Below are 26,320 nucleotides of genomic sequence, written 5' to 3'. Positions count from 1 at the left end.
AAGGAACGTTTTAGCTGCACATTATAAATTCTTGAAGAAGAAGATTGCCACATGAAAGGTGTGACATATGAGAGGGAAGAGGATGTTGCTAAGACTGCATTGCATGAAAAGGTTAAGCATTTGGTGGGAACAGAGAGGGGAGAGATGGAAGAACTGTTGTTACTGGTTCAAGATTTGTTGTTTGCATGTGGGACCATTGCCAGCAAAGCCCATGATGGAACACAAGATTCCTACAGGGAAGGAAGCTGTAAGAATATCACAATCCCTGAAGGCAATTTTTGAAGAATTTATCAGTCAGCAGTTAGCCGACAGTGTAATAGAGGAGTATATTAGTACATTGGGGGCAGGAATTGTAATCTTACTGAAAAAGTCTATGGATGATAGAAGGAAGCATTGATTCTGTTACGACTACTGCTGCTTGAACAGTAAGACAACCAAGGCTGCTTACCCCATTCCAAACATCACAGTAACAATTGACAGTCTTGTGCACTGCTGGTATTTCTCGATGACGGATTTGTGGGATGGGTACTGAAATGAATCAAAATGCACTAAATTTCATTTATTATCTCTGTTATGATGAAATGATCACGCTACATGAGAGCTGTGTCATAAAAGATAAATGCAATGTCACAGATAGTATTTAGCAAAAACCAGCAAATATTATATCTAAATATTACTTGCTTTTTAAAACAAAAGTGGAAAAGTGAGGTCTCCCTGTTCTGATTTTCACTTCACTACTTTTTACATTTCCTTGTAAACGTAGGTATGTGTAACTGTTCTGTGGATTTTTTATTCTTATTCATTAATAAGTTAATTTTCTTATCAACGTGTCTGCAGTCATTGGATCACATACATAAAATCTAATTAATGTAGGATCACATACATTAATCTAGTTTATGCGATTTAATATTTTAGGTCTGCATATCAGGACTGAACACATATTGGTTGGAAGCAAAACAGCCAATAGCTTAATGCATCAGGTTGTTTCTCTGTAACATACATACAAAGACAAAACTTTGCATTATATTTCAATGAAGTCCGAATTCATACTTTTTATTACCTTGTGCATGGAAGTCAATATAAAATATTGTCATTGTCATTGCTTTCAAATAATGATAATATAAAATAGCCAGCGAGGTCTGATACATAGAGAGGACATCAAAATTGTGATGGCATAAGTTAAACAACAAAGTGAATGAGAGTCAACCAAATAATTGTATATATTTTGCAATGTGTGCTTTATTGATAACCATATGTCTTTGCAATTGTCACAGGCCTTTCTTAAACCATTGCAAAAATTTGGTAATAGCTAAATACTTTTTTCAAAGTTTATTCTGCCAGTAAGGGAGGATACATTGCAATACCATCAGGTGGAGATGATTGCAGAGGACAGACCAAAGATGAGTTTTTGGTACGTTTGGGGTGTTATCAGTATAGAAGAATGCTGTTTAGTTTGAAAAATGTGTGAACAACATTTGGGCATTTGTTAGACTGTGTGTTCACCAGGAATTGCAGCCTAGTCAATGTTTAATGTATTTGGATGACAAAATTGTTTTTTTAAGAGATGTGTAAGAATGTAATGAGTGACTGACACAAGTATTCGGGAGACTGTGGGCTGCATGTTTAACTCTGAGTACTGAAAGTGTCATTTTGCATTGGAAGAAGTGAATTTCTTGGGTCATGAAATCAGTAAGGATGGTGTGATGACTAATACGTAATTTATACAAGCGGTGCAAGACTTTCTGGTACCAGGGGAAAGCAAAGTATTAGTCTTTCCCGGGCATTGCGAATTATTATAGAAAATTTATGAGAGGATATGTAGATATAGCAAGACTCCTTACACAATTGCTGATAAACGGTACCAAATTTGTGTGGTCTGAGAAGTTAAAGGAAGTTTTGATGTTGAGTATAGTAATGGTGTTCCCAGATTTTCAGAAGGGATTTTATCATCATGTGACACATCAAACCATGCTATATCAGGTGCACTTTGAGCTAGGAGGTCAGTGGGGAAGGACACCCTATTGCTTTTTCATTGATACAATTGAGTGGGGCCAAGAAAAATTTTTCTATTGTGGAGAGGGAGATGCTTAGCCTGGTCTACAGAGTAATGTACTTCCGGTGTTACCTCTACAGGAGAAGGTTGGTTGGTTAATTTGGCAGAGGGGACCAAACAGCGAGGTCATCAGTCCCATCAGATTAGGGAAGGATGGGGAAGGACATGGACTGTGTCCTTTTAAAGAAACCATTCCTTCATTTGCCTGAAGAGATTTAGGGAAAGCACAAAAAACCTAAATCAAGATGGCCGGATGGGGGTTTGAACAGTCATCCTTCCGAATACGAATCCAGTGTGCTAACCACAGCACCACCTCGCTCAGTACAGGAGAGGGGTTAAAGTAGTAACCTCTCATGGCACTTTAAAGTGGTTATTATGTTTGAAGGACCCATCCAGTAGACTGAAGAGATGGGCATTAAAACTCAGTGAATTTGAATGCTAAGTAATCCACAAAACACAGAAATACAGACACACTAAGCCAGAAAGTAGTGGTGATACAAGGACTACATCAGGACCTTACTGAGTGGCAAACAGGGCAGAATGCTGGGGAAGAGTGCAAGTAGAACAGTATGCAGCAGTAGTTCAGCATGTGTGATGGGTTGTTATGTAAGGAGACAAGATTGGGACCACAAGTGTTTGCACCAATGAAGCTAAGTGAAGAGGATCTTAAAGATATGCATGATCACATTTTGTCTGGTGATGGAGTGTTCGGGGAAATGAATCAGAGGGTGGCACAGAAGTGTCCGTGGAAAGGAAGGAAAAGTGACATTGATCTGTATGTCAGGTATTGTTTGCAGTGTGTGGAATGTGCAGATTTAAGTAAAAAATGAGTATTGTTGCAGAGGTTGCCAGAAGCTACAGAACAATTTTAGGTTTATTGGGGTGGTTGTGTTAGGACCATTTGACTAAACCCCAGCAGGGAATTGATTTGTGCTGACCACAATAGACCATTCATCTCAGGACCAGCAGCCAGTCACAGTCATGCAAACATTAGTGAATAGACAGTTGTTGAAGTTTGGGGTGCCAGAGACAATAACAATAGAAAAAGAGACTAATTCCATGTTGGACCTTATGCAGGAGTTGCATTGGTTGTTGTGAGTGAAGAAATTAAGGACTAATCCAATTCATTCTCAGTCATTTGTAAGGATGGAACAGGGTCACTGAATGATCGGGAGGATGCTTAGTTATTCCATCAATTCTCACCATATGTACTGTGGTAAGTGCATGTAATTCAAAAATCGAATCAGCACAGGAATGTTGCCATTCAAGTTGGTGTATGGCAAAAAGAGGCCATTGCTGTTCAATGTTATTAAGCATAAAGGTAGCAGGGATGGAGAGTCAGTCCGAGAGTTTCTGAGAACTGTAAGAGGGTGCAAAAAGCAAACACCAAGGCATTCGAGAGGCAAGAGGCAGTGAAGTGCATGGGAAGTTTACCTCAATACAAAGTGGGCTGTTGGATTTTGTTGTCAAGTCCACATACTCCAAAAGAGAAAACAAAGTTTGTGACTCAATACCAGGATCTGTACCAAGTGGATGAAACCACATCATCTGTAAATGTGAAGTTACAACTGCCAGTGACGTTAATGATCATACATATTGGACGCTTATGACCGTTCAAGGTTACATCAAAATCAGAGTCGGGGAATACTGGAAGGACCAAAGAAGAGAGCAAAACATAAGGAGCAGAAGAGTAAGCAACAGGAGGAGGAGGAGGACCATGTCCTCATACACAATATTCCTTAAGGCCAAGGAGGTAGTCAACATATTGTATGTTTATTATTCTTGCATTATTTTGTGTAAATTGTTAAAGTAGGTTTGTGTGAGTTAAATAGGACAGTTGAAGCTGTGAGAGGGTTGGCAGAAGGGAATAGGGCAACTGTAAAATGGCCTTCCAGATGGCTGAGAGTTTGGAGAGTGGCATGCTGAACGACACATGCCTGCTTTAGCAACTAACCTGAGAGGTAATGGATAATGCCAGAGCATCAGCTAGCACTTTAAGGCGGGATTTAGAGGCAGTTCAAGCATAAATGAAAGTATTGGATGTGAAAATAACACTAACAAGACTTCTGCAATCACTAAGAGGTAGTATCTAGGATGCAAGAGTGGAGTTAATGAGCTTGCAAGAAGCCATTCTTCAGGCAATCCAAGGGCAATTGAGTCTGGTCGTATTTTCACCTGAGCACTATCTGAAGGGATTGAAGAAGGTGCAGAGAGAACTACTGCCAGAACTACCATTAACAGCAGGGCCTAACAGTCAAAACTTGTCTTTCTACTACCACAGAGCAACTGTGGGAGAGATAACAGATAATGTGTGAGTGAAGTAACCATGGCAGACAAGCATGCATTGTGTAGGCTTTACATGGTGCACACCTATCCAGGAAGGTTAGAAATAGCAGGAAAGTTTGTGCAGACAAAAGAGGGTGGTCTGATACTGGTAGTGGAAGACAAGGATCAGCATGTGGAAATGATCAAGGAAAATCTACAGCCATGCCAAGGTGGGGTTGTCATAAAGCTGGACACAACCAGTACTAAGGCCACTAAGAATTTATTTATCCTCATTCAAGTAAATGATAAACTTAGAAACAGTACAATAAGCAGTAAAACACAATCTGAGGAGGAGTGGCATCGATATATAGGAGGGCACCAGTAGGCAACACAGCAGACATCGTGCCATGTGTACTGGTCATGTGACCCACCACAAGGGACTCAGGTGGCCGGCGTGGGAAACTGCTGGTGGCCCGGTGCTACACCGCATATCGAGTTGTTGTGTACAGGGCTACAGCACCTCTCCACTTTTGGGGAAGGGCACACCTCTGATGATGGTGATGAGGTGACTGATGACACATTCAGGGCCTCTGTAGCAGGTGCCACAGGTAATAGGTGATGACAACACATCCATGGCCCCTGTAGCGGGTGCCAGCTGCACCCCAGCCCCCGCCCTGTCCTAAAAGACCAAAGGGATGAACGGTGATAGGGTTACTGGGAACACCTTGACAAATTGGTCCTCAACTGTGCCAACGGTGATGGCAGCAGCCACTTGGGAGGAGTGCAGGGGATGTCACTGGTGAAAGACCTGATGGCTAACCCAGCTGGCAGTGTAAGCGCAGGTGGCTGTGAAGCCATACAGGAAGGGCCAGGAGCAAGGAGCATGCATCAGGATGCCGGAGAGGCAGGAGGCAGTGACATGCAGGCAGAGGGTGGATCTGACACTACATCAGAACACCCTGAGAGGCCAGGACAGGTGCTGAGGGAGGTCACGAAGGCACTGGCAGACCTGGGACCATTGCTTTGGTGTGAGGAAGCAGCTAACTGTGGTAGCATGCCACCAGCCTCTCACTGGTGCACACCATACAGAGGCAGTGGCCGCAGCAGCTATGGTTGGCAGGAATCAACTTACATGAAACTTCTTGAAGGCATAGGCGATTTATGCACAGTGGGAGCCATAAATTACACCATAGTTGGAATATGCTGCTTGTTGTGAAAAAAGTCAAGTAACTGAAGAAGTTGGAGCTCTTTGTCCATCACAATAAACAGTTTGTTGTTATTCATAGGCACTGGGGACACTCAATTAACATCCATCTTATTATCTGCAGGGCTGGGGACAACACACAGACACTATTCGTCCCTTTTTTCTACAGCTGTTGCAAGTGGTGCCACTGCTATGACTGTTTTTGTTTGGCAGGTCACTGTCCAGTGCAGTGCAGAGGCTGCATTTGCATGGCTGTCATGTTGTTCTCCCCTTGAGAGACCAGGAAAAGGAGCCAACACAGAGATGTCACACCAAGCTTCAATCCAACCACCAGCAGCATAAGATACCTTGAAAGGCATAGCAATATTTAACACTTCAGCCAAAGACATTCTCACATTGTAGTGTACATTGACACATGCCCTTGTCACAGTGGGCCTCAGTAACAAACTGACATTTTTGACAGGCTGTGGATTTGGGCCACCCAAGCCCAGTAGGATTGTTGGTGCTATATATGACAATGATAGAGTTTGGCATGCGATGCAACAACATGCATGTGCTTATGGTGATAATTGGAGAATAACTTACACTTTTTGTCAAGCAAAAGTGATGCCACTTCCTGGAGCATTGCTAACTAGCACAATAACTGATAAATCTGAGGGGAAATCCAAGAAAGGAACAAAGTTTTACACACATTTTTATCAGTGACACCAAGTCAGAGAAAGTATTGCTGAAGCTACTCTTAAGCCTTCCAGACTTTGACATCATCATTAGGGGGAAAAGGTGGTGAGTACACTGACAGTGTAGAAGTCTGGTTAGTCAACATGGCCGACAAATTCATGGTAGCAATCATAAGAGATGATGCTACTCAAGGAGGGATTTAAGCATTGCTTCCATGGACATGAGAACTGCATATAACAACCAAGTAGACCAAGAACATGGAAGTGAACAACACATTGATGGCAATTGTATTGCAATGCTAGACACTACCAATAGTGCGACCACCCAGAACAAAAGTTTATTCATCCACATTCAAGTAAAACAGTACAATAAGCAGTACAACACAATCTGAGAAGGAGCTCCATCCATGCTTTCTTTATGTAGAGGCGGCCTTCAGGGGGGCAGCTGTTGTGCCGTGGGCACTAATCTTTTGACCAACTGCAAGCAGCCTCTGATGGCTGGCCACCACAGCTGCCATTGGTGGGTTATTTGAAGTGTAGTATGCCAGCAGCCTGGTGCCTTAACATGTATTTAGGTGTTGTGTACTACCAGTACCTCAGTTCACCTGAGCATGTTATCATACTGTAATCATCAGTGTGGACTTTAATCATCCAACAATTAATTGGAAAAATTACAATTCTGTTAGTGGCGGGAGTGATAAAACATTCAGTGAAATGTTGCTAAATGCCTTCTCTGAAAACTACATAGAACAGATAGTTGGGAACCCTACTCATGATGGAAATATATTGAATCTAATGGCAAAAAATAGACCTGACTTCTCTCAGGATGTCCACATTAGAACTGGTATCAGTGACGATGACGTGGTTGTAGCAACAATGACTACCAAAGTACAATGGACAACTAAAACAAGCTGAAAGATATTTATGTTAAGTAAACTAGATAAAAAAATCTGTAGTGTCACATCTCAGTCAGGAAACTGAAACTTTCAGCGCAAGTCAGGAGCATGTAGAGGAACTCTGGCTCAAGTTTAAAAGAACATTTGACCATGCACTGGATAGATATGTATCCAGTAGAGTAGTTCATAATGGGACCGAACCTCCATGGTGTACAGTCACTGTAAAGAAACACAAATTACTGCATAATAGGTGTAAAACAAAGCATTGGGCTATAGATAGAGAGATGCTGAATGAAACGTGTTCGGCTGTCAAGAGAGCAATGCATGGAACCATGTGTGATATTATGGGACCAGTGTTCCATGTACCAACTACAATGATGTAGCTAATCTTTTAAGTATAACCCAACTGCAGCTGCATTAGCCGGATGTGAACTCTACGAAGTATTTCTTAAACAAAAGTATAAACATAAATGAGAACTGAGAACCAAGTTAAGTTCATTCACATGACAACCACACAGGAGGGATGGATCCCTGTGGAACATCTAATGCAGCTCGTGGAGCAGTATTGCGATGGTAGATGATGGGCAGCCATGACCTTGACTGTCACAATTGCTAGTGGCACAGTGAGACTGATTTTGTTTTCCATATCTTTTATTTGAGATGGTGAGCTACTCACAACTCAATCCCCGGTTAATACAGGTTCCAGTGGAAAGTGCCCACTGTGCATGAAAAGGAAGGTATTTTTATATAAAGCAGAATTTGTTAGAGCTTGAGGAAGGTTGGAAGAGTGAGGAAAGTGATGTAGAGTCAAAGATGTGCAATGGGCACATTTACAATAGACAAACCCACTGGAGAAATTACAAGGAAGCATCCAGAAAGTTCAATGTAATGTAAGAAATGTATATTTAGTTTAGTATAATCTTGAGAGAGTGTCAGTTACTTTTAAATTGATGGTGAGAGTATTCACAGTGGGGAGCCAGTCCTGAACGAGATTCAAGGGACTGGGTCTTCCCCATGCGCGGGGGTGGGGGGAAGGACAATGTAGTATTACTACCTAGTTTTGAATGAAAATTGTATGAATTTGTAAGAAAGCTGCCATGGAGCATTACGTTAGTTACTGCTGCCTGCTAAGTGCAGTGTGTTGACATGTAGGTTACAGCAACATGTATGAAATGGATTGTGGGACAGGCTAGCCGTGATCTGCAAAACTTGCACCATGCAGCAGTAATAGCCAGAGCTGGCAAGAACCATGTTATTAGCTATGTGACTGGGAGCCAGATAATAGTGGAACAAATATGCTCTGAAGCAGTGTAAATAAACATGGATTTTGAGACAGATTCATTCAGAGCCCAGCATCCATAGCCAGGGCTATGCTAGACAATGAGACCACTTTGTACCACTAGCTGCAGTCATTGCAGGTTGGGGCAGCTGCCTCTCACACTGAGTCCACCCTTTGAAACTTAGAGCCTCAACACAGCAGACCTGCCATCTGCACCAGCCACCATGTTACTCCTGCAAGGGGAGCAGCTGGTTGTGTCCTGTGGCAGTCTTCCTTTACCAGTGCTGAAGATGCGAGCCAAGGCAGTCACCTGGGCACAGGCATTTAACAGCAGAGGGCAGAGACAGCAAGAAAAAGTAATCCACCACTGACTTTAGAGCCTTGGTCTACTGACAGACGGTTGCCACTACCTGACCTGATGTCAGCAATGCAGGGTGCCTACAGAAGTTCTGTCCCACCTACACAGAAACCAACATCCACTGATAGTCGCTAGTACACCATGCTGCAGTGGGGCATATCTACCTCACAGTGATGATGACAAAAGGTGTAACTGAGGATTAGTAAAGTGTTTTTGTCATCCACTAGTTCATCTCTGGGCCCCACCACCCTGCCCACACCTCCAAGCTCTGCACCGTTTTTGCAGTTATGTTTCCTACTACCAAATATGTAATTGTTTAATATCATTTAAAGTAATTTAATTATCTGCAGAAGGCAAAAACCATTATCTTATTTCCTATGTAAAATGACAATTGTGTAGTTTCAAATCCAGGAAAACTCAGATTTCTGCATCTACATCCATATTATGCAAACCACTGTGATGGGCATGGCAGAGGGTATGTCCTGTTGTGCAGTCACTCCAACCTGTAAAAATTCTGTGCCACTTTCAGCTGGCCGCAACCTCTGGCACCTGTGCTACTCGGCACTATGTGTGTACCTCCACTGCACCATGTACAAGGACACTATAGATCAGTATCAGGCTGCACCCACTGGATGAGGGCACATTTGTATTCACTGCAACTTGATGTACTAATTAAGAGTTTTCCTGAACTCATCCTAAATCCACTCTCACTTATGACAGACTCCTGTTTTCTACACCCACTGACAGAACCAACAACATCTGGGTGGGGGATCAGCTATTACACCCTGACACACTGAAGCAATGCTTACCCAGCTCATGGTAATGGACTGTTGTCACCGGTCCATTACACTTGTTGCATCTGCTTCACTGGCTGTTGATTGGTCAACAGTAAATTACAGTGCAATCTTTTATGGCTTATAGTCTGACTATATGGCCATTAATGTTGAACTATCTATGTATCTGGTTTAGATAAAAAAAAACTGGATGTTGATAGTTGTTCCATGACACCCAGTTATGCTGAACAGAAATCTTGCCTCCGGTATTAAATTAATTTATACTTCTGGTGACTGTTCATCAACATCAACTTGCATAAAACCAATATTAACAGTATATTGTTGAAAAGATAACTACTTTTATTCTATATACTTTATCTACTATTTCCCAATGGATTACACGATGTGCTAGAAAAACTCAACCCAGACCTTTGTCTCTCTTTGATGCTGCCGTCATCAACTGAGTTAGTGAGGCACATCTCATTACCCATCTCACAGCTTCAATCTGTCAGTTCTTTGTTCCTACTTTCAAAACCTCAAACTCACATGAATACCTTGTCAAACTAGTTATCTTGGGAGAAAGGATGTTGCAGAGAATGATTCATCTCAGTTACAAGTTTTTTTCCAGAATGAATATTTTACTCTGTATTGTAATGTATCGTGCAGTGAAATTTGTAAATTAAAACTATGTATAAAACTATACTTTGAACTCATATTTTGCCATTTGTTGGCAAAGCCCATAGCAATTAATCACTAAAACTGCTTTATGCTGAATTTATTGTGGTTAGTTGTGATCATTGACACATAACGTTGTCGCAGAAGAAACAGAGTAGCACAGTCGCCATAGTGTAGTGGTTATGATACTACACTCCTGGAAATTGAAATAAGAACACCGTGAATTCATTGTCCCAGGAAGGGGAAACTTTATTGACACATTCCTGGGGTCAGATACATCACATGATCACACTGACAGAACCACAGGCACATAGACACAGGCAACAGAGCATGCACAATGTCGGCACTAGTACAGTGTATATCCACCTTTCGCAGCAATGCAGGCTGCTATTCTCCCATGGAGACGATCGTAGAGATGCTGGATGTAGTCCTGTGGAACGGCTTGCCATGCCATTTCCACCTGGCGCCTCAGTTGGACCAGCGTTCGTGCTGGACATGCAGACCGCGTGAGACGACGCTTCATCCAGTCCCAAACATGCTCAATGGGGGACAGATCCGGAGATCTTGCTGGCCAGGGTAGTTGACTTACACCTTCTAGAGCACGTTGGGTGGCACGGGATACATGCGGACGTGCATTGTCCTGTTGGAACAGCAAGTTCCCTTGCCGGTCTAGGAATGGTAGAACGATGGGTTCGATGACGGTTTGGATGTACCGTGCACTATTCAGTGTCCCCTCGACGATCACCAGTGGTGTACGGCCAGTGTAGGAGATCGCTCCCCACACCATGATGCCGGGTGTTGGCCCTGTGTGCCTCGGTCGTATGCAGTCCTGATTGTGGCGCTCACCTGCACGGCGCCAAACACGCATACGACCATCATTGGCACCAAGGCAGAAGCGACTCTCATCGCTGAAGACGACACGTCTCCATTCGTCCCTCCATTCACGCCTGTCGCGACACCACTGGAGGCGGGCTGCACGATGTTGGGGCGTGAGCGGAAGACGGCCTAACGGTGTGCGGGACCGTAGCCCAGCTTCATGGAGACGGTTGCGAATGGTCCTCGCCGATACCCCAGGAGCAACAGTGTCCCTAATTTGCTGGGAAGTGGCGGTGCGGTCCCCTACGGCACTGCGTAGGATCCTACGGTCTTGGCGTGCATCCGTGCATCGCTGCAGTCCGGTCCCAGGTCGACGGGCACGTGCACCTTCCGCCGACCACTGGCGACAACATCGATGTACTGTGGAGACCTCACGCCCCACGTGTTGAGCAATTCGGCGGTACGTCCACCTGGCCTCCCGCATGCCCACTATACGCCCTTGCTCAAAGTCCGTCAACTGCACATACGGTTCACGTCCACGCTGTCGCGGCATGCTACCAGTGTTAAAGACTGCGATGGAGCTCCATATGCCACGGCAAACTGGCTGACACTGACGGCGGCGGTGCACAAATGCTGCGCAGCTAGCGCCATTCGACGGCCAACACCGCGGTTCCTGGTGTGTCCGCTGTGCCGTGCGTGTGATCATTGCTTGTACAGCCCTCTCGCAGTGTCCGGAGCAAGTATGGTGGGTCTGACACACCGGTGTCAATGTGTTCTTTTTTCCATTTCCAGGAGTGTAGATTGTTGCATGGAGGGCCGCGAGTTCAAAACTGACCTGAACTGAAACTTTTTAATTTCTGTCTTCGGTTCGAGTACATTCTAGAAGTATCCAAAAATGGCAAGAATCATTGTACTGAAGTTCTGTACCTGTTTATATACCGTATGTGTTCTGGCCGGAGACAGTTTGCTCCACACTCTTGTATGTTCAAGTGCTGAATAAACGTTTGTTAAGTGAAGTTGGTGTTCGTCATTCATCTATGTGCACCTTCCTCTACGTGCCATTATTCTGGTGAAGGCGCCAGATATTGGAATTTGTGATACCGCACATTATCGATGACACAGTGACTCCCATCAGGCTACGACAGAGCCGCCGTTTAAATGGCAAGAAACCTGAGTTTGAGCCATATTCAACAGATAGCAATCTACCAGAGACAGAAGAAGAGGATGTTACGATGACAGCAATTGTGTGCCACCACATGAGACATCCTTCCGGGTTCTCTGGTGATGATGGCCAAGATCCAAACAAGTGGCTGAAAGTGTGTGAGCATATAGCCAAATTTAACAAATGGGATGACACCGTGTGTTTGGCTATGGTATTTTTTTATTTGGAGTGCACTGCCAAGCAATGGTATGAGAACAATGAGGAGAAGTTTACAAGCTGGGAAGTATTCCAGGCGGAACTGCACAAGTATTTCGGTGACACACAAAGACAGAAGTGCAAGACTGAAGATAAATTAAAGTGAAGGGCACAGCATCCAGGAGAAACGACAGCATCCCACATTCAAGACTTCTTGGAACTGTGTGAAATAGTGGATCCTTGAATGAAGGAGGAAGCTAAGCTTGCACATCTCATGAAGGGTGTTGCTAAGGACATTTAACAAGCCCTACTCCTGAAGGAGGTTTCGACAGCAACAGACTTCATAAAATCATGCCAGTATATCTAGACAATGCATCAAAAAAGAATTACATGCAAGAAGTTTGAACAGCTTCCAAACGTTGTATTGATGTCTGTGATGGAGGAAGCAACTGATTTCACAAATGTTCTTCATCAGATAGTAAGAAAGGAAGTTCAGAAGGCACTTGGATTGCACAGCGAGCAGAAAACCAAGACACTTCAAGAGGTCTTAAGGGAGGAAGTGGAACAGACATTGAACCCAGTCTCTTGTCCTTAATTTCCCTTTAAAACAGTGAAAAAGTTGTTGGGCACCAAGGAAGACTGACGTCTGGAGGCTCTAGGATAACAAACCAGTATGTTTCCACTGCAGATGACCAGGACATGTGGTGTGCTATTGTCGAGGAAAGCAGCAGATATTTAATGATGCCTGCGCCAGAAGACCGATCTTAGCTGACGCCAACTCTGGGACAATGAAGATTAACAAGAAGAGTTGACTGCAGGATGACATAGGTCACCATTCGCCACAAGCTAGCCACTGGAGAGGATGTGCCCCAACACTCCGATCAAGGTTTCCATTGCCGTTTAGAAGCTCCAGCCGATCATCTAGTCGCCGCAACCCGGAAAACTAAAGGGTACGACCTTCCTTGGAGGTGAGGCTGCTGAAGAGAAAAATCCTCCACTGTCTATCACTATAAAAATAATGGGAAACTACATTGATATCCTCATGGATGGCTGACCAGCCTAAGCTCTTGGGGACTCTGGAGCATCATATTCAGTCATTTCGCAGAAGTACCATCGCCAGTTACAGAAAACTGTATTCGTTGACAGTAGAATACCTCTGCTGAAGGTGGCTAATGGGAAATATGTAAAACCTACAGGAAGATGTGTCATTCATGTGGGTATAAGTGGCCATACACAGCCCTTAGAATTCATTGTCTAACAAGAGTGTAGTCAGGACGTCATTCTTGGATGGGACTTTTTGAAATATTTTGAAAGATTCTCAAGCAATTATAGATTGTGGTCTCTCGAAGATTATGCTAGACGAGATGAGATACTGTGGACAGAAAGGTGCGCATCCGAGTGTGTGGAGACTATGTGTGCTGGATGAAGTGATCATTTCTGCAGTCAGTGCTAGAAATGTAGCTGTCATATGTCATGCCATGCATCAAACCATGGATCTTGTAGTGGAATGTAAGAGAAGCATACCACTGAAGAATAACTTGGTAATCCTAGCCTCTGCCATGTCGTTTAAGAATGGATTCGGTGAATTGTGGATAGTTAACTGTCACCGAGAACCGCAGATCCTTCCAAGGTGCATGTGCATAGCAAACACTGAGCCGTTAATTGCTGAGCGTCATAGAAACCTCAAATTCAGAGTCTGTGCGCGAAATTAGCGCTACGACTACGAGACAAGATCCTCTAGCTCAACTATCACCAGATGTCACTAAGGAACAACAAAAGAAGCTACTTGCCATTTTTCAAGAGTTCTCTGAATGCTTCAATCCACAGGTGAAGAGCAAAGTAGAAAAATCAGCGGTGAAGCACCGGATAAGCACTGGAGACCATCAACCAATAAGCCAGAGAGCATGCCATTTGTCAGCAATGGAACATCGAATAATTTGTCATGAGGTAGAGAAAATGATTAAGAATGACATCATTCAGCCTTCGCAGAGACCATGGTCATCACCAGTGGTTCTCGTCAGGAAGAAGGATGGCTGTTGGCACTTTGTGTCAATTAAAGAAAGCTTAATAAGGTAACTAAAAAGGATGTTTATCCTCTTCTACAAATTGACAATACACTAGATTGTCTGAAGGGGGGGGGGGGGGGGTGTTAAGTTTTTCTCAACCATGGACATGTACTCAGGATACTGGCAAATCAAAGTGGATGAGGCTGATTGTGAGAAAAGTGCATTCAACACCCCTGAGGGCCTGTATGAGTTTAAGGTAATGCCGTTTGGTTTGCGTAATGCACCAGCAACTTTTGAATGAATGATGGATAATCTTCTAAGGCACCTGAAGTGGACAATGTGCCTTTGTTATTTAGATGATATTATAGTGTTCTCAGAGACATTTGATGAGCATATAAAAAGACTGAGGGCCGTTCTTAAGTGTCTCCAGCAAGGCAGACAAACTTTATCCAAGAAAGTGTCTCTTTGGAGACAAAGAGATCAAAATACTTGGGCACCTTGTGTCAAACGAAGGTGTGCGGTGAGAACCAGAAAAGGTGAGAGCTATAACGGAATTTCCTATTCCTAAAAGTATTAGAGATGTGAGAAGTTTCCTTGGATTGTGTTCTTATTACTGTCATTTCATCGAAGACTTTTGTATCAGAGCCAGGCCACTCCAAGAGTTGTTAAATGCAAATGCTAAATTCATCTAGGGTGGTGCTCAACAAGATTCTTTTGACATGCTGCGAAAAGCTCTGATGACTGACTCTGTACTTGGTCTGTATGATGAGAGAACACCTACAGAACTACACACAGATGCTAGTGGGTATGGGATCAGAGCTGTTCTGGTGCAGATTTCAGATGGAAAAGAGAAGGTTATAGCCTATGCTTCTAGGACACTTACAAAAGCCAAGAGAAACTACTCAACTACAGAAAGAGAATGTCTTGCTTTGATCTGGGCCATGTGCAAATTTCGACAGTATCTCTATGGAAGGCCATTCACAGTTGTTACAGACCATCATTCACTTTGTTGGTTGACAGGTCTTAAGGATCCAACAGGACGACTCACCAGGTGGGCAATACGTCTTCAAGAGTATGACATTACCGTATTGTGCAAAAGTGGAAGAAAACACCACAATGCCGACTGTCTCGCAAGAAACCCTGTGCAAGACCATGATGAAGATAGTGACTGTCTCGCTGCACTCCAGGAGGAGGACACCAAGATATATCAATTTATGCTTGCCTTAAATCGGTCAGAGGATGTGAAAGGACAATTTAAGGTAGTTAATGGATTACTTTGCAAGAAAAACTAATCCGTTTGGAAAGAGGTGGCTACCAGTAATTCTTAAACACATGTGCTTAGATGTTCTACAGAAATTCCATGACACACCTGAGGCTGGACATTTACGATTTATTAAGACATACGATAGGATCTGCAAGAGATTTTTCTGGCCAGGTTTATATAGGAGTGTCAATCACTATATGTCACACTGTCGAGAGTGCCAGAGGTGAAAGGCAGTTCCTCAGAAACCACCTGGCTGACTCATACCAATTCCACCAGCCGAAACGCCTTTCCAGCATGTTGGGATTGACCTCGGATGATTTCCAACATCTGTTAGTGGTAATGGATGGATTATTGTTTGGACTAATTATCCGACACACTATGCCATTACAAAAGCCGTGAAAACAGCTGAAGCATTTGAGGTAGCCAAATTTATCGTAGGAGACATTGTATTAAAACACGGTGCCCCAAGGTCATTAATTATGGATTGAGTGAAAGTTTTTCAATCGAATCTTGTGAGAGATAAACCATCGGTGCAACATTACTCATCACATGATGACTGCCTACCATCCACAAACTAACGGGCTTACTGAATGCCTTAATAAGACCTTGGCCGACATGCTATCAATGTTCATCAATGTTGAGCAGAGCAACTGGGATGAGGTGCTATCTTTTGTGATGTTTGCCTACAACACTGCTAAACAAGACACCACAGGATTTACACCATATTTCCTGGTGCATGGGCTTGAGGCGATGACGATAGACAGTGTGTTTCCGTTACATCCTGATGACGACTACATCGGCCAGGTGTTAACCAGAGCTTAGGAAGCTCGGCAGTTAGCTCGAATCCGCATGCTGCAGGCTCAAAAAAACCACCGCCAAAGGTATGAAGCAAGCCACTGCCCTATTGTCTACCAGCCTGGTGACATTGTCGGGATCTTCACTCCTGTTCAGAAGGTTAGTCCCTCTGAGAAGCTCCTCTTGCACTACTTTGGACGTTATAAGGCTATAAGTAAGTTGTCTTATGTTACTTGTGAAGTTTTTGGCCCAAACACAAGATGAGGAAAGATCAGAGATACAGTCCACGTCCTTCGAATAAAGCCCTTTAAGGATCCTGCAACCCAGGGTAAATTTGAAGCTCCAGCACAAGGCAACAAGTGGAAAGGTGACTAAGAGCGTAGCGGCAAAAGAAGTTCTAAGAAGATCACCGCAAGGGCAAGCATCACGTCATCAGGAGTTGGAGTACGCAGAACCGATGACTTGTTCGTGGACTAGGAGGACATAACACCGAGATGCTGTTCTATTAAGGAGGGTGCAATGATGCAGAAGAAGCTGAGTAGTGCAATCACTGTAATGTAGTGGTTATGATGCTAGATGGTTGCATTGAGGGTCACGAGTTCAAAACTGACCTGAACTGAAACATTTTAATTTCTGTCTTCGGTTTGAGTACATTCTAGAAGTATCCACAAATGTCAAGAATCATTGTACTGGAATGTTCTGTAGCTGTATATATACCGTACGTGTTCTGCCCTGAGGCAGTTTGCCCCACGCTCTTGTATGTGCAAGTGCTGACTAAACTTTCGTTAAGTGAAGTTAGTGTTCATCATTCATTTACGTACACCTTCCTCTACGTGACATTTTTTGCTGCTGCACTTTCACTGACGTTATTATGGTTAATTGTGGTTGTATGCCTTTTACATAACCCAAACTGAAAATCCATCTGAGGACAATATTTATTAAGATCAAAGCACTGCTAACTTCTACTCTGAGTCCTGCGATTGTATATGCTCAGTTTAAATACCTACAACTCTATAGATCACTGTGAAATGAGTTTTAATAAATATAGCTCACAACCATTTTTAGCCTTCCAGTAAGCTGTACTAAGAACAGGGTCTCTACTTTTTTATTTCATATTTGTATTCATTGGTATTATCTTGCAAATGAGAGAAAATTTTTACATTCTTTGATATATTTCATTTGCAGCTTAGACAATTTTTCATTGGTAACTAAATGACAAATAATATCAAATATATCACTTGACTCATTTTTCTTTTTTTTCTTCCCTGATGTCTTATTTTACATTAACCAGTATCAGTAAAAAATTTAGAACCAGTACCTTCTTTGTGTCTTCATAATAGATCAAGGCAAAAACAAAAGCAAAATACAGATACATAAAAACTCTGAAAATAAGTCTTGTAGAATATTGCAAGGAGAGAAAGCTGCAGCAGAACATCCAGAAAAAACTGCAAATAAATTCAATTCATACTTCACACAGGTAGCAGGAAACCTCTTACAGCAAAACTCACAGTGTGCAGGAATGAATCAGTTCAAATGTAGGTCTAATGATAAGACACTCTTCCTATACCTGACTAGTGAGAAGGAAATGCTAGAAACTATTAAAGGACTCAAATCAGAACACAAGTACCAGACTCGATAATAATGAAATGTGCTTGCTTCATAGACAAGCCTCTAGTCGATATCTGCAACTGCTCGCCCTCAAATGACACATTCCCCCCCCCCCCCCCCAAAAAAAAAAAAAAAAAAAAAAAAAAAAAAAAAAAAAAAAAAAAAAAAAAAAAAAAAAGAGGCCAGCAGCCAAAGTAAAATATCTCGACAGGAAAGGGATACAAACAGATGAATCCAACTATAGGCCCACTTCACTCCTATCTGGGTTATCCAAAATAATGGAGAAAATCTACTATAAGAGATTAATAAACTTTATAGAAAAAACAACAATTTCACAGACTGTCATCAAGGTTTTCATAAACCCAGATCTACTGAGACTGCTATTTTTGCATTTCTGAATGAAGCTTTAAATGCAATTGACCATAAGGAGCATGTTTCCGCAATTGTTCTAGATCTCTCAGAGTCATTTGATGTCATAAGCCACAACATCTTATGAAACTGGAGTGTGTAGAGAGCAAATACTTGACCTTGCATTCCGAAAAGTGAATAAAATGAAGACCTGTCATTCAGGAAAACTGTGTATTAAGCATGGTGTACCAGAAGGCTCAATTCTGAGACCAGTTTTGTTTTTGCTCTATGAAAATGACCCAAAACCAATCAACCCACATCAGAAGTTTATTAAATCTGTTGGTGACACAGATGTGTTAGTCAAAGGAATGACCGAACAAGAGTTGCAGAATGAAATCGAAATATGTACCTCAGATCTTACAAAGTGGTTTACTGCAAACAATCTAATATTAAAACTCCAAAACCAGTTACTATGAATCTACACACATTACAGAATAAGCGTCCATTAGCACCAACTGTAGAGTTATTCACCAGAAATGTGGATAATATAAATGCTTTAACATTTCTTGGAATATGGAATCCAGGAGGATCTGAGAACAATAAAATTATATAACCAATAAACTGAACATCTGTTACTGCATTTTTTTCAAGCATTCTTTCAAGCTCCACATATGAGTGAACAATTAAAAAATGTGTACCGTATTTACTCGAATCTAAGCTGCACTCAAATCTAAGCCGCACCTGAAAAATGAGACTTGAAATTCAAGAGGAGAGAAGTTTTAGGCTGCACCTCCAAATCGAAACAAAGTTGGTCCATTGTAATATGAGACAATTTACGTCAAATGAATGACGATACAGCTACAGTAGTTTGGTTCGAGTCGTACACTTAGCAGTTAAGCTTTACCAGGTAGCCATTGCTATGCATCAGGTGCTCCGTCCGTATTTATACGGGTATCCTTCCTTTTTCATGTGCTTCGTCTGGTTTGAATTGATTGCTTATTTTGCTTTGATCTGATAAGTGCCGTTTTCTTTGCTATGGGTGTTTACGTCACTCTAAGCTGAAAATGCATTACTGTACTGTGTCACGCATTGTTTGCCGCATTCTGATAGTGCGTGTTTATGGCCTGTCGCCGCTCACAGCATGGCTTGCTTTTGTGCGCGCTACCGCCGCTCACACAATTAAAAAAAGAGAGAGAGAGAGAGAGAGAGAGAGAGAGAGAGAGAGAGAGAGAGAGAGAGAGAGAGAGAGGAATCGTCTCATTAGCGAAACAATGGCAAGAGACTGCTATTTGTTGTTACTTACACTGCTGCTTTCTTTGATAATGATCACCAAGAACCAAATAATAGACTGTGTGTGATAGAACATGTTCTGAACGAGAGTTAGGCGAAAATTTTTCTCTGTTTGAAAATCTTTGCGGCCGCTTCTTTAGTACATCAAATTCTGCACAGAAATTAGAGTCATCTTAGATTTAAAAATATAGTCGGTTGCTGTACTTCATTTCTGACTGTATCACTATTAGGCAAGATTATTCAAATATAAACATATATTATTCCGTGTTTGCTGTTGTCTCACTCTAGTTTCGTAGTGAATTAGGCAGACAGGATTTAAATAAGATAGCAGCAAACATGAAAGAATACATGGCAAAATGTTTATATTCATATTATTCTTATGGTGAAGAGAATACTGCATGTGATTCACATTTCATCAGGTTCCTATTAGCAACCATCTCTTCTCACAGGTAGGAAAAAAATTCAGAATGTAGAGTTGGCCATATAGACAAACATCCCAAACAGTCTTGCCAGTCGGATTTTTGTAGTACATTGAAATGCTGCTACATTCGAAGATGAACAATATGGAATTTGTATTTACTTTGTTGGATAATGTATGTAAATGCAGTGGTCGAAACTCGGGGGCGGAGAAAAAAAAGCTCTTCTTCCACCTTTTTTTTTTAAATTTATTTACTGACGCAGAGGTTTTGGTGCCAGTATTTATCTTTGTGCCTACAAAGCATGCCTATGTAGCGCTACATATATTCAACGGCAGAAGTTAGTTGTGGCGGCACCTACCAACATTTTTCAGAACTTCCGCTTGCTTTGCACTCGATTCTAAGCCGCAGGCGGTTTTTTGGATTACAAAAACCGGAAAAAAAGTGTGGCTTAGATTCGAGTAAATACGGTACTTTGCCAAAGCAGAACCCCTACAGCAATACAACAATCTTCTGTGGAAACTCAAGTGCCAGAAAGAGATGTTTCACAGCCCAAAATAGAATTGTATGAACCATGGAAATAGCATCTACCAGAAGCTTGTGAAAGCCTTTATTAAAAAAACTTAAAGATCTTCCATTGCTTTTGTAACAAAACAGGTGGATTCCCAGCCTCCCTGCCCCATTATGATTTTTTCCTCCCAGAGATTATATGGCAGCACCAGAAATTTTGAACATTAATACAGGGCTTGTCCAAATTTATTATCCATTACATTCTTTTGATTAACTGCAGTTCATCAGTGTGATTAGTGTACCAAAAACTGCTAATTACAAACACCAGTATTTGCAAACTTTGTTATCATTGATCTTACGTAAACTTATACCCAATTACTTGCTTTCAGGTTAAGTAGACCAAAAGTATAAATAAATAATTGAAATATTTAGACAGCTAATGTTGAAAATATGTTAGTAACTCATTTAGTTTCAGAGTAATTACAACATTTCATAAAAACATAGTTACTGAAATGTAAAACCATATTTTGGCAAACTAGATGGCATAATTCAATAGCAGTTATTACAAGTATTGTATTATGTATTACGTATAGTATCTAAAAGTTCACATGCAGTAGAATCTTTCTCCACTGTCCAGTTAACCAGGAATGAAAATGTCTAATTGTAAGTTGTAAAAAAGATAGTGGACAACAATATTTGAGATAGTGTTAATTATTGTAAACTTAAAAAAAGAGAGGCTGCTGGGAGCCATTTCAGTCAGTCTGTGGAAGTTGTGAAGCAAATAAGATCTGTGTCCAAAACTGTACTGCAGCTGAGTTAGCAATGATTAAGCATGCACTCATAATTAATTTCATGAGCTGTGTTAATCTTCAAAAATGCTTACTGTGACAATAAGACCAGACTGTGTAGTGTGTTATTTCAAAATTGTACTCATTTTGAACATTAGTTTCGGGCTCGTTTGATAGTTAGATTTCAAGAACAATAGTTTGAGAACATTAATTAGTGACTGATTTAATTAAATGTCTGACACACCTAAACATGTGCCACTTCAATGTTGGGTTACTGTACTCAAACAATCACATTTTAAAACCATCTGAGTTTAGTATAGTATGTGGCTATCTGTTTACCTGTGTATAGATTATAACAGATGAGACTCAATCTGGCCATAACTGTAGGCTATCTCATACTGAAGTGCAATTAATGTATTTGGACTGTAAATCTGGTGTGGACCACATCATTTTAAAATAGCCTACTTGTGACAATCACTTTTCAGCCAGATTTGACAGAGTCGCTACTACCGAGGGAGTATTTGAATGGGTAAATACGACTGTGCTTCATCTTGTTTATATATTTTGTAAGTAATACTTTTCTAAGGAAAAAATTAGATGATAATAACCAACTTTTAGTTAGAAACCAGGATATTCACTTGCATAACACAAGAAGAAACCAGGCTATACATCTTCATTATTCAAATATAACACTGAAACAAAATGGACCACTCCAAGTAGGAAACAAGCTGTATACAACAAACTACCCTGTAACATCAAAATGATGAAAAATATCTCAGCATTTAAAGCAGTTGTACATACTTACCTACTGCAGAAGTGTTATAGTGTTGCTATCAGGTTAAAACCTAAGTGTATACATTATTATTGTACTGAATAGCAATAGTGAAAAATTTGTATGGACTTAATTGTGAAGCAGTAAAAACAGACAGCAAAATTCTAGGACCTGTACATATCTATCTCCTCAGTACTTGTTCTTACAGTATAAATAAATACTTGTTAGCATAAATAACTAGGATGTCATACAACACATTTTCATCTTGATGTCATAAATTGTAATGTCTTTTAATTTTCAAATTTGTGTCTTTTACACAAAAAGCTGTAATTGTAAACTATGGTCACAAACATACTGCATTAAGTTGTAAACATTTTATAAAACTAGATCAATTGTTATAAATTCATAAGCTGATGACGATGATGTATTGTGCATTTCTGTCTTTTGTGCAAAAAGATATGATGATGTAAACTATGATCACATGCTGCCGTAAGAATAGTAAACATCCTATTGCTTTTTTGTGGTCTTATTAAGAGTATCCATGCATTTACCTTTATTGAGGTTTAATCACATTCTGAATTGTAAAAGAAAACTAAGTACAGTTATGTGAAAGTAATAATTTGCTTGCAGGTTTCTTTGTATGTAAACTCTTGTATATTTGTAATAATTGCACTGTTGATGTTCATCACATTAATTGTCACATCTGATCTTCTCGTAATACTGACTTGTTCTATACCAGTCTGTAACTATGTACAAAAATAATGATGAGGTTCAATAGAACAATACAATACATATTTTTTCCTTCTAACTTTCCTGGCTTCATATTTTAAACATCCATTGGTGCTCATTTTTGAGGCATCGGTGTACTACATACAATCTTTCCACTGTGACCTTTTTGTAATCGTCACTAGCTGTTCAGTGGAATGTGTGTTTCAGTTCCTGCACTAGGTAATGATATTAAAATGAATTTCAATCTTGTTTGAAAGATATTTGATCAAACAATGCTACACAATTAGAATTAATATACATTAATAAATATCAACATTTTAAAATTTATGTTGGAAAAGTATCAACTACTGCAGTTCTATATACCAGAATTTTCTTGAGAGGAAATAATTTAGATGTCCATAAACAGTGTCTGAAAATCAAAATGTGAGTGTTTCTTTAACATTTCCAACAAATTTCCTGTAGCAGAATGTTAGCAGTCTGTGTGAAGGTTGCACTTAAAGTATCCCACCCACAATACAGTGAAAGGGTAAAAGTGGTTGTAATTCAAGTTATCATCTCTGATTTTAAAAGACATTGGAAAAAACAGATTAACTTTCACTTCTGCACCAAAAGTTTTATTAGATGCAATACTGTCTTCAAACACATGCTTTAGGTTGGGTTTTCAGTTCCACAACTTATATTGAAGATGGGAATATCCCTCTCCAGAAACCAAGACGTTTTGGTTCCAGTTCCCTCTGTATGGATGATTTCACATTTATATCCAAAAACTCGTGTTCTTTAAGTGTATACTTTGGCCAGATAATGTTGAGGTCATCATAAGGCTCTTCAGTTGGTACACTGAAAATCATGAAATGAAAATAAAAACTAAATATTAAACATTTATAATGTTATACTAATGTTAGTGACATGTATATCCCAGTTTTATTTGTTCCGACTAGTAATGGTAAAATAAAAGCAACTTATCAAGCATAGACAGTGGAGAATAATGCAGCTTAACAAACTAGTGAGTAAGGTGAACGAAGTACATTTCCAAAATAGGCTAAAGCATTTCCCTTAACATAAACTTGTAAGCTGTGCTGAGGCACTGAGTAGCAGCAGATAATGTGTGGGAGAAGAACAGAAGCTGCAAAAAAGTATTTTTGCCAAGTTTATGAATACTTAATGTGTACAGACTTTTAAAATTTTTTTTGCTTTGGGGACATAATATTAGATTAATATGAATGAAATGTATTTACAGAGTATTGTGTGGGTATCAAACAGTGTAATAGTTTAAATCTAAAATGGTGAGTAGTCTTTCAGAGTTGGATACAATAAAATTCTGTTAGTTGTGCGACTGTCTCGTGGTGTAAAATATAACAGCCAATATTTTAGCAGCTGTTACAAACAGTCTCCATCAAGTGATTATATGTGTTGTGCTGTATGTGATAGATGTTTAGAGACCAAGTAGCACATACAGCTGCAGTGATACACTACACTGATAAATACTGCCTGCAACAGTAGTACACTATTGGTTACTTTATTTTGCATCATGACACAGACACACATTCAGAAGAATTTCATTGAATAATGCAAGAGGCACTGAACAAATTTAATTCTATATACTTTGCTCAATAAATCAACAACAAAAAAGATAATATAGGAACATTAACTTGCGTTCATGTTCCTTTGTGAGATATATGATGATGCAGCACAACTTTTTCACTGCCTACCTTGTATTCCAAAATTTTGCCAATATGTTTTTGTAAGAACAGTGCCACCTTTATTCTCTTATCAATTTTTGTATGGGATATATTGCCAACCAGTGCCTCTTTGAATTGGTTCAATATCTGCCCTCAGGCATATGTCAGAGACTTCAATTGTTAGAACATGATATGTACAAAATTTTTACTGATGCTGCTAGTTGCAGGCTTTCAAAATTAAAAAAATGAGGTGGCCCTCAACTACGTACCCTCAGACTCAGAGTTTAAATATAAAAAGTTTTGGGTGGTTTTGTTGTCTAGGGGCAGGGGTGCATAGTTGCTGCATTACAAGCCATATACTGCTGAGTCTACAGTATACAATATGAATATACACATGAATCGACTAGTCGAAGGTTCCTATTACTCGGCAATTGCAAATTTTGAATGTGACATAGAAATTCAAAAATGAAAGATTGCAATTAAATAAAATCTGCAGGTACTATTTTAATGACTTTAAATGATGAGTACAATAGCAGAAGTACCTTTAAGAATGCCATTTATTACTGTAAAACACTTATTGGTGTCGATGGTCCAGCATTTAAATAAAATGTAAGTTGAATAACAGGGAAACAATAAATTCCTACTTCACGTAATTAGTTATGAGCAACAACGTAGCTTGCAAGATATTCACTTCTAAATGCATACTACATCTTCACTGCAGAAGCCACAGAAATCTCAAGTGCACAAGTCGGCACTACGAAATATTTCTATCTCCCACCACCAAGCACAAACTGCTCTGCTCTCCAAGTATTTCCTGCGACCGCTCATCATGCCTCCCCATCCAGCACTTCCTGTGTCCCTCTGTGACCCGATGCTCCTCCCCCACTTCCATCCAGTCTTCCCATTAACGTGTGCTGTGATTGGCTGGAGCCCTCCCACCATTTCTCCAAGCCAACGCACAGTCACGAACATATTGAAACACATATGAAATACTGGATTTACATTTAAATAACTTGAAACTAAATAAATATTTGTACGGCTAGACCATAAAAGCTCTCTAACACACATTATTAAATACATAAACAAATAGGAATAGAAACCAAAAGTAGACCAAGTAGCCTAATGTGTCTGTGTTTTCTAAAACAGAGTAAATATTTGACCAATTTCTTCATGAATAGTATATATCAGATAGAAACAAAGACATAGACGAATAAATATATTTATAAGCATGCTGCTACCGTTTTTTCGTGTCACTGTGGAGCACTTATACTTGAAGTGATTAATAGTAATCGGCCACTTTGATCTCCAATAACTCACGTATTATTCAAGTTACATGCCTGTAATTCATACCAATTTAGGTTTACACTAATAGCTTTCTAAAGACACACTGATAAACAAAATCGGATGAACCGTTTAGATTTTGGAAATTCGTTGCTGGGTGTTACTTGTAGAATTTACAGTCAGATACTAAACTTTAAACTAATAAATATATTTAAATCTGATTACACCATCAAAATAATCATGCAAATAATGGTAATGTACATGTTTCTTTTTAAGTTATCATGATTTCTCTGGCTATTGTTAATTTCTACATGTTGTTGTTGTTGTTGTGGTCTTCAGTCCTGAGACTGGTTTGATGCAGCTCTCCATGCTACTCTATCCTGTGCAAGCTTCTTCATCTCCCAGTACCTACTGTAACCTACATCCTGCTGAATCTGCTTAGTGTATTCATCCCTTGGTCTCCCTCTATGATTTTTACCCT

The 26,320-nt window shown here is 40.5% G+C and overlaps 2 protein-coding genes across 2 annotated transcripts in view; both read right to left on the bottom strand.

Moving 5' to 3' along the window:
- The window catches only part of LOC126236312 (juvenile hormone esterase-like), a 557,639-nt gene that overhangs the window by 120,237 nt on the left and 411,082 nt on the right, over window positions 1–26,320 (bottom strand). The gene's annotated exons all lie outside the window — the stretch shown is intronic.
- Window positions 23,402–26,320, bottom strand: part of LOC126236314 (esterase FE4-like) — a 136,697-nt gene continuing 133,778 nt past the window's right edge. Inside the window, exon 11 of the mRNA XM_049945525.1 lies at window positions 23,402–23,716. Coding sequence (XP_049801482.1) covers window positions 23,554–23,716 — 163 coding nt within the window. The 3' untranslated portion in view covers window positions 23,402–23,553. The remainder of the gene's footprint in view (window positions 23,717–26,320) is intronic.

This window comes from Schistocerca nitens, chromosome 2, assembly GCF_023898315.1.
Source record: "Schistocerca nitens isolate TAMUIC-IGC-003100 chromosome 2, iqSchNite1.1, whole genome shotgun sequence".
Classification (NCBI taxonomy): Eukaryota; Metazoa; Arthropoda; class Insecta; order Orthoptera; family Acrididae; genus Schistocerca; species Schistocerca nitens.
The sequence above is the reverse complement of the archived record's forward strand: the minus strand, read 5'-3'. Positions and strand labels throughout refer to the sequence as shown.